The 12,222-nt window shown below is 37.9% G+C and overlaps 1 protein-coding gene across 1 annotated transcript in view; it reads left to right on the forward strand.

The window, feature by feature from the left end:
• Positions 1-1,953: 1,953 nt before the first annotated feature.
• sdc3 (syndecan 3) overlaps positions 1,954-12,222 on the forward strand; it is a 54,774-nt gene continuing 44,505 nt past the window's right edge. The window contains exon 1 of the mRNA XM_063185329.1: positions 1,954-2,439. Coding sequence (XP_063041399.1) covers positions 2,386-2,439 — 54 coding nt within the window. The 5' untranslated portion in view covers positions 1,954-2,385. The remainder of the gene's footprint in view (positions 2,440-12,222) is intronic.

Consider the following 12,222-nt stretch of genomic DNA (forward strand, 5'->3'; position numbering starts at 1 on the left):
CTCTCTGCCCTCACATAACAGACTGTATAGGGTCGCTGCACTATATCTCTATAGAGTATACAGTATAACTCAAGTTTTGTTGTGATACTGGATATTTCCCAAAGTGAAGTGTCCTGGCCTGGCTAGGCCGAGTGACGCCCATTTGCGCCTGGTGTATCCAATTATGAATTACAATTAGACCTAGTTATTGGATATTTTTTGGTGAAATCCGCTAAGAAAAATGGGCGTCACTCGTCCTAGCAGAATACTTTACTTTGAGAAATACCCACTGTATTTTGGAAGAACAGTGTTCCTTATAAATATACTGTATCGTTAATATGTAGAGACCATGAGGAGAATGGTCAGAAAGAATCAGTCTTGTGATGATGATGATGGTAGTGGTGAAGAAGAAGAAGAAGAAGAAGAAGAAGAAGAAGAAGAAGTTATTATGGAGGAAAGGTAACATTGAACATTTTTCCACATAGGGCTTAAAGTTTGTACCTACACCCCCCCTGTTGACATCCTCTTGTAGCCTACCACACACACACACACACACACACACACACACACACACACACACACACACACACACACACACACACACACACACACACACACACACACACACACACACACACACACACACCTTTTCTGGGATGGCAATGAGTCATCTTTCTCCAGAAGAGCGGAGTGGAGTGGAGTGGAGTGAAAAGGGTTGCTCCCGACCCGAGGAATACGGTTGTTCCCTCTGGCATGTACTCCTCGCCCCCGTTAAGGATGTGATGTGTGGCGGCAACACCACGATGACTCACCATGCCTCTACCTGGTTTCTTTACAACGCTCCTGTGATTTTTTTTTATTATTACAAGCCCCAGTGCTGCTATTTCCAACTCTGACTAATCGCATATCGCTGTTGACTTTAGTATTAAGAGTATGGGACGTACAATCTACAATGATTAAGGTTTGTTGTAGTGTGTCATAGTTACCATGGTTAGCTGCATAAGTATTTTCTTAAAAAAAGAAACACACACACACGCATCAGAATGTGTTATGTATATGTACAGTATGTGATTTATGGATCGCTTTTATATATCTAATAATCCACGGGCTTGAACTCATGGAGCTTTTCAGGGAGGCAGGTGGGGTGCTGGTTATAGGGACTTGGCCTTGTGGCCATATGGTTGCAGGTTTCAGTTCCATTTCATCATTGCTGCTTTCCATAGTCACCTAACCTCGCATTGCTCCCTATACCTTATGCCTAAGTAATGACAAGTTATTTTGGACAAAACAGGCAGTGTGCAATGTAACATAGAGCAACAGAGTATGAAACAACCCCCTCAACATTGCCATATATTTGCCAACCTTCAAGTAGATTAATTAAACTAAAACTATCAGCTCATATCAGTGGTGACAAGCTACACTTGCCCCTCACTAAATCAGTTGCTGAAAAACACATGGGGAACACTAAAATAACAAATATAGAAATTGGGTGATTCCTTTATGTTTTTGTGCATATTTGGATGTGCTTGCTATGACCATGTTTCATAAGGCTTAATCAAGCCAATGGCATTAAACAACAATGAGTCCCCCATGGAGAGATTAGTTGGTGTCCTTTTGTTTCACCCACTAATGAATTGTATTGCAAGAACAATTAATTAAGGGTTATATTCATCCTACCTTGTTGATGACTGGACATATAGGGCTATGCTCTATTTAAAAAGAGGTATTTCAAATGGCAGTTTTATGGAATAAAAAAGTCTTTATACATGTTGGAGGCAATACGCACAACTGTGGGGTGTTGTGGGCTACATTTAGGCTTGAGTTCACCAGCATTTGGCTGTATTGAAATAAGCGGCAGACAGACAGTGAGCGTGTGTATTTGCAGTTTGTCGTTGTATCAGTAGCCTGACTGTTTACTTAATTGGCAGCTTGGCCGACTTCCACAGTCATGCTACTGCTCTGGCGGGCTACAGGGGGCATCCGCATACACAAGAGTAGTCTCGTCTCGAGCGCACGCACCACACCATCCTGCTGCACGCGTTTAGTAGGAGGATTCGAAGGCAGGACCGAAGCAAAGTGAGAGAGGGTGCAGTCTGGCGCCTGCCGACTGTGCATCTAGCAGGTCTCACACACAAGTAGCTTATCCTTCAAGACAGAGAGACAGAGAAAAAAAATCGGGAAGGCCGCTCAGTCACACATACACAGAGAGATCGTTTTGGGGGTTTCGGTAACCGCGCATGAGCTTTAGCGGGATTAAACAGACCACGAACGGAACAGAGGAGGCTGGATATTACTAGGAACGCTCGCTGACGCTAATTGAACCGGGATATTTAACACTGAAGGCAAGGAAAACCAAATTCGTTCTTCGAAGACCGGGCGGAGGAGGCTCGTGGCTACTACAGCATCATGAGGCTCCTGTGCTGGATGGCGCTAGCTCTCCTCCACGGGCATGCCGCATCGGTAAGTGCGAGGCAGTAGGCTACTGCTCTGTTCTTGGCCATTGTGCTCTATTGTTCCAAGGGAAAACCTCGGACCTCCGTAGCCAGCCTGTGCCATACCATACCATACGGGGGGTGGCCTAACCGAACGTTGCACTTCGGATTTGTGGTTTGTGACTGTCCGTGAAATTGGTCCTCCTTGGACCTTGGGATTGGGTTACCGAGTCGTAACGTATTAGGAAACCTTGTGTATGTCTGTGCGTGTATGTGTGAAGGGGGGAGAACAGGATTGGCTATGCTAGGGTGATAAAGGCGTAAGGGATTCCGCTGGGGGTCTTCTGTGTGTGCGCGTCTGTGCGTTATGCGTATATGTGTGTGTATTTGTGTTTGAGAGGTTAAGAACACACTATCGCCTATCCCCTCCCCCCAAGCGTATCCAAAAACAGCCTGTTTGGGTTGCGCGTGCTATCCAAGTTAATTGCCGCGTTGCTGTTAATTAGACCAGCCTAGTGTTTAATTATGCAATCAATGGGTTTTGTTCTGCCGTCGCCAGCTCTCGCCATAATATTTCTCATTCATCAGATCTCGCTGGATACTCTCTCTCCGAACCGCACGTGTGTTAAAGGGGCCTACCCTACCTGACAGGCAGGGAGAGGGAGGGAAATTATAAGCCGAAGGGGGAGAGGGAAAAGTAGGCTATGGTAAGGAGCGTTGCTGCTGAGCTGCAGCCTACATGCAGCCAGAGTGGAAGGGGAGGGAGGTGGGATTTGGTGCGCGGCACGGTGGTGGTGGTGGTCGGGCAGGCTGGGTGCAGAAGCCCGGGGTGGGGCACAGCGGTGGTAAACCCGCCGGGGACCGGGGTGTGGAGGGGAGTGCTGGGGAGTGGGGGTGGTGGTTTGAGTCGATGACGACATCGTGAACCGATTAGTGAAGCAAGATAGCGGAACCGTAGCCTACCTCTTGCTGCTGCTCTCGCGAGATTCCTATTTGGGCAGCTGAGAAATTGAAGGTAGCAGCCTATTTGGCAAAAATCTCACTGGGAATTTGGTGACGCAGTCCACAAACAGATTTTTGGTAAGATGAGATGGCTTGCTCTCAGGTAGCTTGGTTTTATTCTGATGGTGGAGTTTCAAGCAGTGGTGTGTAGGCTAGATATGGGTGCTTAGGGATAAAGTATAGTGTTCTATTAAACATTGTAGCCTGCTTTACTATTTCCCAAAGTACTCCTGGCATATTCTTCACTGCTAAAGGGAATAGTTAAAATTCACAGCTGCATCATAACCCATATTGCTCAGAACAGCTATAGTAAATCCTGTCATGGCTTTGTGCTACCATTTGGAAGAGAAAAAAAGGAAGAAGAACGATGATTTCATCTATGAACCTTATATCAGGTCACTGTATGTTCAACCAGCCATGTCCAGTCATTATTCCATGCAGTCATACAGATTAGATTAGTATTTTGATAGTGAGTAAATTGTGCGAATATCCTTTAATCTCACAAACCGCTATAGCACAGGGGAATACTGTACTCCTGTGTATCAGTTATGATTTAAGGGTAACATAGGCCTATTACACATAGGGGTTTATTATTTCACAATTTATATCCACATTATTCCATATTTCGTTTTTGTTGGACATGGGAATAATATGAATAGACACATGGATTTTCTTGTAACGGAAATCTGTCTGAAAGCCCGTTGGATTATCCATAGCTTTCTCTCTCCGTAGGCCTATATACTAAGGGCATTAATGTCCACTTGGCAATAGAATATTATTATGACGCACAAATGAAGCCTGACGCACGTCTTCTGTTTTAAACGAGTTGGCAAGCAATTAGGGCCTGCTCTACCAATTCCCAGTCTTCTTGCTGCTCCTTGGTCTGACCCCTTCCTTCTGTGTATTGCCTAGCACTTTTACCAGTAATTGGGGCATAATGTGAGTGTATTACGAGTGTATTTATGCAGCAGCTACTTAAAGCACTGTGTGTTTTGGCTCAGGCAGCAGAAATACCCCTGTTATTTTTGTCTCTCCTTCGCTGCCATTTGTGTAGTCGGCTGCAACAGGGCTGCAGGAGAATGTTGAAAATTGAGGGTGCACACACGGCTCTGACTGCACAGCACACGGCCTCTTAAAACGGGCAGTTGTTGACTTCCTTTAACAAGTTTATGGAAGAGTACATTTCAGTATTGCTTAAACTTACACACACACACACACACACACACACATATATACACACAGACCTACGCACACACTTGCAATCATCTGATAGGAACTGGGTCAGTCATTTAATTCTAAGTTCTCATCCTGTATTTGATATCCTAGGGCCCTAGAGCGTACGGTACGTCTGTGTTGTTTTTGAGTGTAGGCGAGTGTCTGAGAGACTCTCTTCTAATTTAACCTAGGGCTCTCCTGTGTGTGCAGAGACGAGCCGAGCAGATCTGTGTGTGTGTGTGTGTGTGTGTGTGTGTGTGTGTGTGTGTGTGTGTGTGTGTGTGTGTGTGTGTGTGTGTGTGTGTGTGTGTGTGTGTGTGTGTGTGTGTGTGAAATTTCATTTCATGTTCATGAAGGAAAAAAAAAATACACAGCCGTGTGTTCTCTCCAGTTGCTGCAGAAATGAATCAGTGTTTTGTCCTGCACTCCACAAAGACGACCATAGAAATGAGAGGCAGAGGGGGAAATGGAGAGCATGTCTGTAGAGAGAGCGGGAGAGAGAGAGAGAGAGCGGGAGAGAGAGAGCGGGAGAGAGAGAGAGAGAGAGAGAGAGAGAGAGAGAGAGAGAGAGAGAGAGAGAGCGCGGGAGAGAGAGAGAGAGAGAGAGAGAGAGAGAGAGAGAGAGAGAGAGAGAGAGAGAGAGAACGAGCATACTTGGAACATATAGCTGGGAGTAAACAAACTCAGGAAGTGGCACGTTTTTGGGAAAGGATATTTCTCACACCGTCAACCACTGCTCAGAATAAAGACCATCTTTTCAGCGAGGGCAAACTGTCATAAATCAGATGTTTACTAAAACCGGGTAAAAAAAAGGCAAACTTTTGAGAAGTACCCAATAGTCTGAAAAAGGCTATCATTTTACCAGCTCTGTCTCGTGCCTGTGTGTGATCACCATATCAAACAAAAGGACAAGATATCCAGTCATGAAGAGGCATGGTGAAATGGTATGGGAGATATCATATCAGAGATATTGTAGTGTTTTAGGCATGTTTTTTGTCATGAGGCAAAAATGAGCAGCTGTCTGAACGCAGGTCTGTGCATGACAAGATCTCCCATTTATCTCCGGGCTACAGATAGCCAACAGGCTCACATGTGTGTGGGTGATTCTCACGAAGCTAAAAAAAACAATGGCAATGACTTTTTAATGGTTAAATATGACAGGGATTCTTTTGATAATATACATGACTGTAGAGCGAGACGTGTACTTTCTGGCACACTAGTTCATTTAAAAAAATATTATTTTTATTTTCCACTTTTTATGCATTTTATAGGCAAATTCTCATTACCGAAATGTTCCCCGACCCAAAATTTCGCTGGTCGTTGAATTAGGTAAAACATAATGAAAAACTTTAAAAATACATAAATGACCCTACAAGAGCGTTAGACTATGCCGAAGTTTCATTAAGTGTTCTTGGTTGGCAATTTAATAATGAACACTAATGAAAATTCAAGTAACAGATTGTGTCCCCAAGTTTTACTTTCTTCTCAATAACGCAATATATTTCAGAGCTACAATTAAAAGCCCTCCAGAATTCAATATGAGCTGAAACTGCTACAATTCATGTTAACCAATAGGAGAGTCAAGATGGCTACACTGATTAGTCACCCTTATTGTTTGTGCCCTGTAAAATAAAATGTAACAATTTGTCTCCAAAATATGCAAAAACGACAAAAGTTGGTTCTCATTAATTAACCGAAATTAAGTCAATATTACAAAATGAAAAAAGAAAGAATTTTCTTTTTCATTTTTAAACTTGCTTGGTAATAGGGTTTCCTTTTTTTCAGAAATTCAACAATGGTCATAATTAGCTATGTCATAATTACTCAAGTTACCGTTCGCATTATGTGCTGAGCCATCTCATTACCGCAATACACATTCTCATTACCGCAATGTGTTAAGTACCTTTTCGGTAATGAGGATTGTACATTTCGGTAATGAGACTCTTATTGTGATTTACAAAAAAAAAACAATAAAAAAAAATTAATAAAATAAACATATAAAAACAAAACAAAAATTAAAACAAAATAAAAAAAATTAAAATAAAAACCAAAAATATTAATATTAAGACAACTACAAAATACCATTCCATAACAACAACAAAATCCAAAAAAATACAACATAAACACCACAAAATAAAAATAAAAATACAAATAATAAACATCATCAAATACATAACAAAAACAAAAAAAATAAATTTTTAAAAAAACAAAAAAAACAAACACAATTAAAATTAATACAAATACAACAAAACAAAAAAAAAAAAAAAAAAAAAACCAAAAAGAATAAAAAAACAAAATAAAAAAAAAGAAAAAACAAAAAATTTTAGCACAAAAATAAATACACATAAAACAATTTAAAAATAAAAAAAATAACATATAAAAAAAACAAACAATAAAATTTTCAAAAAAAATAAAAAAATATATTATCAAAACAAAAAAAACAAAACAAAAACAAATATATTCAACAATTAAATATAAAAATACAAAAGAAAAAAAAATAACCAAAAATAAAAATAAAAAAAAAAAAAATAAAAATTAAAAAAACACAAAACATACATAAAATAAAAAAAAAAAAATAAAAAAAAAGATAAAACAACCAAAAAAACAAACAAAAAACAAAAAAAATTCAAAAAAATCAAAAATTCACACATTACAAAAAAAAAAAACATAAAAAAAAAATAAATTAATATAAAATTTTAAATTACAAAACCAAATTAAATAAAAAAAAAAAAACAAAAATATCAATATCAATACACACCACATAAAAATAAAAAATTTTTAAAAAAATATAAAATAAAAACAAAAAACCAACATCAAAATAAAAAAAAAAAAAAAAAAAAAACAAAAAGCAAAAAAAAAATAAATACAAACTAAAACAAAAAATTATACAGATAACAAGAAGAAAAAAAAATAAAAAAAAAAAAACAAAAAAAAAAAAAAATCATTTTTTTTAAAAAAAAAATAATCAAAAAACAAAAAAAAAAAAAATCAAAACAATAAAAAATACAAAATAACAATAAATAAAATCACAACAAAAGATAATGAAATAATGAAAAAAAATAAAACTACAAAAATAAAAAACAATACAAAACAAAAAAATATAAAAAAAATAACAACAACAAACGAACAAATAAAACAAAAAAAAAAATAAAATAAAACAAAAACAAAATACAAAAGCAACAAAACACAAAAAAAATTACAAAAAATAAAATACAAAAAATTATAAACATAAAATAAACAAATAAATCACATTAAATATTTTACAAAACATATAACCCCATATACAACATAGAAATAAAAAAAACATCAATAACCAAAAAACAAAATTATTTTTATAATACAAAACAAAAATTAAAATAATTAATAAAAAACAATAATATTTCATAACAAAAAACAACAAAAAAAAAAAAAAAAATAAAAACATAAAAAAAGAAAAAAAAAAAAATTTTAAAATAACCCAAAAAAATAGAAACAAACAATACATCATAAAAAACAAAAAACAAAATTAACAATACATCACAAAATAAAGCAATTTTATAAAAATATTTTTTCATGACTTATATCCATTTCGCCATTTTAATTAGTTACATTTTTTAAACAAGCAACTGCAGCCTTAAAATACAAATATATTTTTGCAGTATAAATATTTCACTATGTCACTTAATTACAGTTAAAGCACTGATGAAATGTTTAAGTGGACAATTGCATCCATTTCGGGTTAAAAGATCCAATTGTATGAACGATATTTGATATACAATATTGTTAAAGTAAACAAAGCAAAAGTAAATGCCTAACATATGCAATAGCTCTAATGGGGGTTTGTCTTGTAAAAGTGATCAACTTCCCTATAACAATACATAGGCTAGAATTGAGTGGTCATTCAGGTGTTGTTCATAGACCATTTTTTTCTGTTCTCATCCTTTCTGTCAAAGTGTTGTGGTGACATTTATAATTTTGTCCCACCCTTGGAGAGAACAATAATCAACTATGGGCCAGATACCCTATTGTGAGAGTTCATTGAGAGTAGCAAGTAACAACTTAATTCTTGCTCATATGCCATCCATGAATCAATATTTCCACCCTTGAAATGTGTCCTTTGATGCAAAAAAAATAAAATCTAACTGCCTAGTGATGTCCACCCAATGCAAAAGGCAATGGCAAACAACGAACCCCGCACATCGCATGGAAGGTTGCAGATTGCGTTGATGCAAAAGGGAACAAGTTGGGAGACAAAATCGACTCTATGTCTAAAGTCTATGTCCTCTAAGCTCTATGTGCAAAATTGACAGATTTTTTTGCTTCCTTGTGTTTGTTGTACATACCCTAGTGGCTTTTGAGACTTCCTACCTAAAATCTTTGTTTTGGATTCCAATTTGAATCATTGTTAAAGGTAGGCACAAAAGGCTTGGCATTTGAAATAGCATTGAATAGGCCTTTTTTAGCGAATTCAGTGAGAAGTAGTTTTTAGATATTTTCAATCAAAAACTATAAGACGAATCATTTGGAGTAAAGCACCAAGTCTAGGAATGCGCTGGGGTTTCAGCCCCCATACTCTGATCCTTAAGCATGCTCAAACACCCACGTACCCGATCTTTTAGTCATTCTGAGGGTTCTTGATGTCTTGTTAAGTGTAAAAAGGTAACGGGATCAAAACAGCCTCAAAAAGCACTTTGCACTGATTTAGCTGAAAATGCCCATTAACAGCAATTCAAAATTCCAAGTCTATTGTGCCATCTTTTGACAAGTATCAAACATGCTAGAAAATGACAAGGAAGTTAAGGAAGTTCAGATTTTGCAACGTTTTAATTTTGCACCCTATACTAATTATGGGCATGTCTGATATTGTCCTGAAAACCAACACTTTTTCTTTTTCAAAAATGTGAGTGAAGTGAAAGCCCACTTGGGAAACTACAACTCCCATTGTCATGATCCAGCGCTCCACAGCACACACATGAACACTTCACATTGCACACAACAGAATGGCAGTTATGCCAAACCCCATTTATGCCCTCATCTCCAGTAGCGCCTGACACGGTAGCATTACCAAGTTCAGGTACCTCAGGTCAAGGAGAGGAATGGGGAGATCACTGGTTTATTACTCCTCCACAACCTGGCGGTCAGGAATCGGGAGTCTGATGCCCTGCTGCCATTAGTATGCAATGTGCAACTCAAACATGTGTAGTGTTGTTCATGATATTCCATAACACAAAAACGTTATAGTGAATTCCGGCTTTGTCCGGACAGTAAATGGTGATACTGTACCGAAAATGTACCGAACTGTGACCCTAAAACCAAGGTGTACCGAACTGGCATACCATACAACCTACTCTAGTCATCTCCTTTTCCTTCTACTTCCTACTTCCTAGTTGCCGGTGCGCTCACTGCTCATTCACTGCATGTTATGCACAGTCGTTTTTGGGGAATCCTCTTTTCTAATAGTCTTGGAATTAAACTACACTTCAGATTGAGCCTTCCAGCATATAATGCACCACACTATTAAAAACTACTTAATTGTTCATTAATGCTAGATAAAAAAACCTCACATAACTTATGGCAGGCCGCGCACCCCCAGGGGTGCACGCACCCAGTTTGGAAACCCACGTCATAACAGATTAGATTTCCTGGTCCACTATAGATTTTTTGGCTGGGAAAGCATCATGGTGAGTTTGTGATATCATATCAGGTGGTGGATGAGGAGTGTATTAATGTCGCTTCATTGGGGTCATCAGGTGGCTCAACCCTTCCGGAGTTCTGATGATGGACTAACTATAACTTCAGATGCGACCCCTTGTACTAGATGTTACTTTGGTGCCCAGAGGGGCCCTCGCGTTATTCACCTAGTGCAGGGTGGAGGAGACTTTTCACCCTAGGGCCCATCAAATCATCCGAGGGCCGTAAAAAGTTCTCAGAGAGCCGTACTAATAACACAAACAGGATTTCCCCTGCACTTTTAGGCCTATTATTGAAGGCAGGCCACCTTGAAAACAGACTCCACCTTCTCTAGTTCCCCTTGAATATAACTAATTGTATTGCAAAATGTATTTTCCTTTACAAAGTGTCATATTTCATGGTGAAGCTGCATAACATTAAATATATATCGGGGGCCTGATTAAACGCCATCAAGGGCCACAAACGCCCTCGAGACAGGTTCCCCACCCCTTTTTGAACCCTATGGTCTTTTATGGTCTTTGGCTGGTGAGATAAGTCTTGAATCCCAATATCCTTCTGCAGCTTTAATGAAATGGTTTTTATATAGAATATATTTATCATATTATTAGGTGTCATTTGATTAGTTCTGCCCTGGAGCTCTGTCGTTGAGCTAGTATAATAATAACAAATACACATCTATATATCTAATATTTGGCTTTAGTCAATTTATTTCTCCTTATTCTCATATACCAGAAAACCTCATTCTCATTACCGAAAACATATCCGCTCATTACGAAATGAGCACTTAATTGTAAAAAAAAGGTAACTAAAGGGAAAACCTGTATTCATGTATATTTTTTATGAACCCAGTACCTTTCAATGTTTCGTTCACTTCAGTATATTTTTTTGACCGAAAATTGTAGGTTTTCACTGATGTATTCTAAAATAAAGAGTAAAACAAATGACCTATTGCGGTAATGAGGTAAAAATGGAACAATCTTAAACTACAATAAAAGAAAAAAAAACTTTTTTTGAGTGTTTATGTAGCCCCTAGTACAACTATCAATATTCAATGAACACAACTGCTAGAACAATTAAGTGTCCTAATACATTTCATGAAAGAAAAAAATTGCGGTAATGAGCATTTTAGCAGACATGGGCCTATAAAACGTTAAAAAATGTGTTTTAAAAAATTGTCAGGTAAGTTGATATTATTGTGCTTAGTAACTGTACACTTTGATGTAACTGATTCAAAAAGAAATTCAACCAAAAAAGCATTTTGAAAAAATGGTTGTCAAAACACCTTTGTTGCACGTTTCGTGAGAATCACCCGTGTGTTGAAAGTTCCCCTGTCTATGAGATCATGAGAGGCTGGCTATCTGTCTTAAAACCTCGAGACTGTTCCAAAACCGCCATGATTATTAAACTTGGAGGTGGCTGGCCTGGTACCGCACGGTTATGAGGGGACACTACACAACATTTGCAAGGTGGCAATCTAAAGAAATGTCTTTAGTCAAGCAACATCTTTTTTACACCCTCTCAAAAAACTTGACACTGTGCCAAAACCACCATGTTAATTCAACCTGATACTGACGGGAACTGGATGCTTTTAAAGGGACATGATGCAACATTTCCAAGTTCACAAATCTTTGTCTTTAAGAAAGTTCCTTAGCCAGACAGCATTGGAGACACTATCTGTCTTAAAACCTTGAGATTGTTCCAAATTGATTAAACGTGGTGCAGACTGGTACGGACTGTAAAGAACAACATGCAACATTTGTGAGGTCACTAAATCGTGTTAATAAAGTTCTGCAGTCCTACACGTGATAGACTGTTCTAAAACAGCCATGAGGTTTAAACCTGGTACTGTCTATAGCCTACCAACTATTTTTAAACGGGCACAATGCCACATTTCCAAGGTGACTAAATCTTTTATAATTCTAAC

This window comes from Engraulis encrasicolus, chromosome 20 (genome assembly GCF_034702125.1).
Source record: "Engraulis encrasicolus isolate BLACKSEA-1 chromosome 20, IST_EnEncr_1.0, whole genome shotgun sequence".
NCBI lineage: Eukaryota > Metazoa > Chordata > Actinopteri > Clupeiformes > Engraulidae > Engraulis > Engraulis encrasicolus.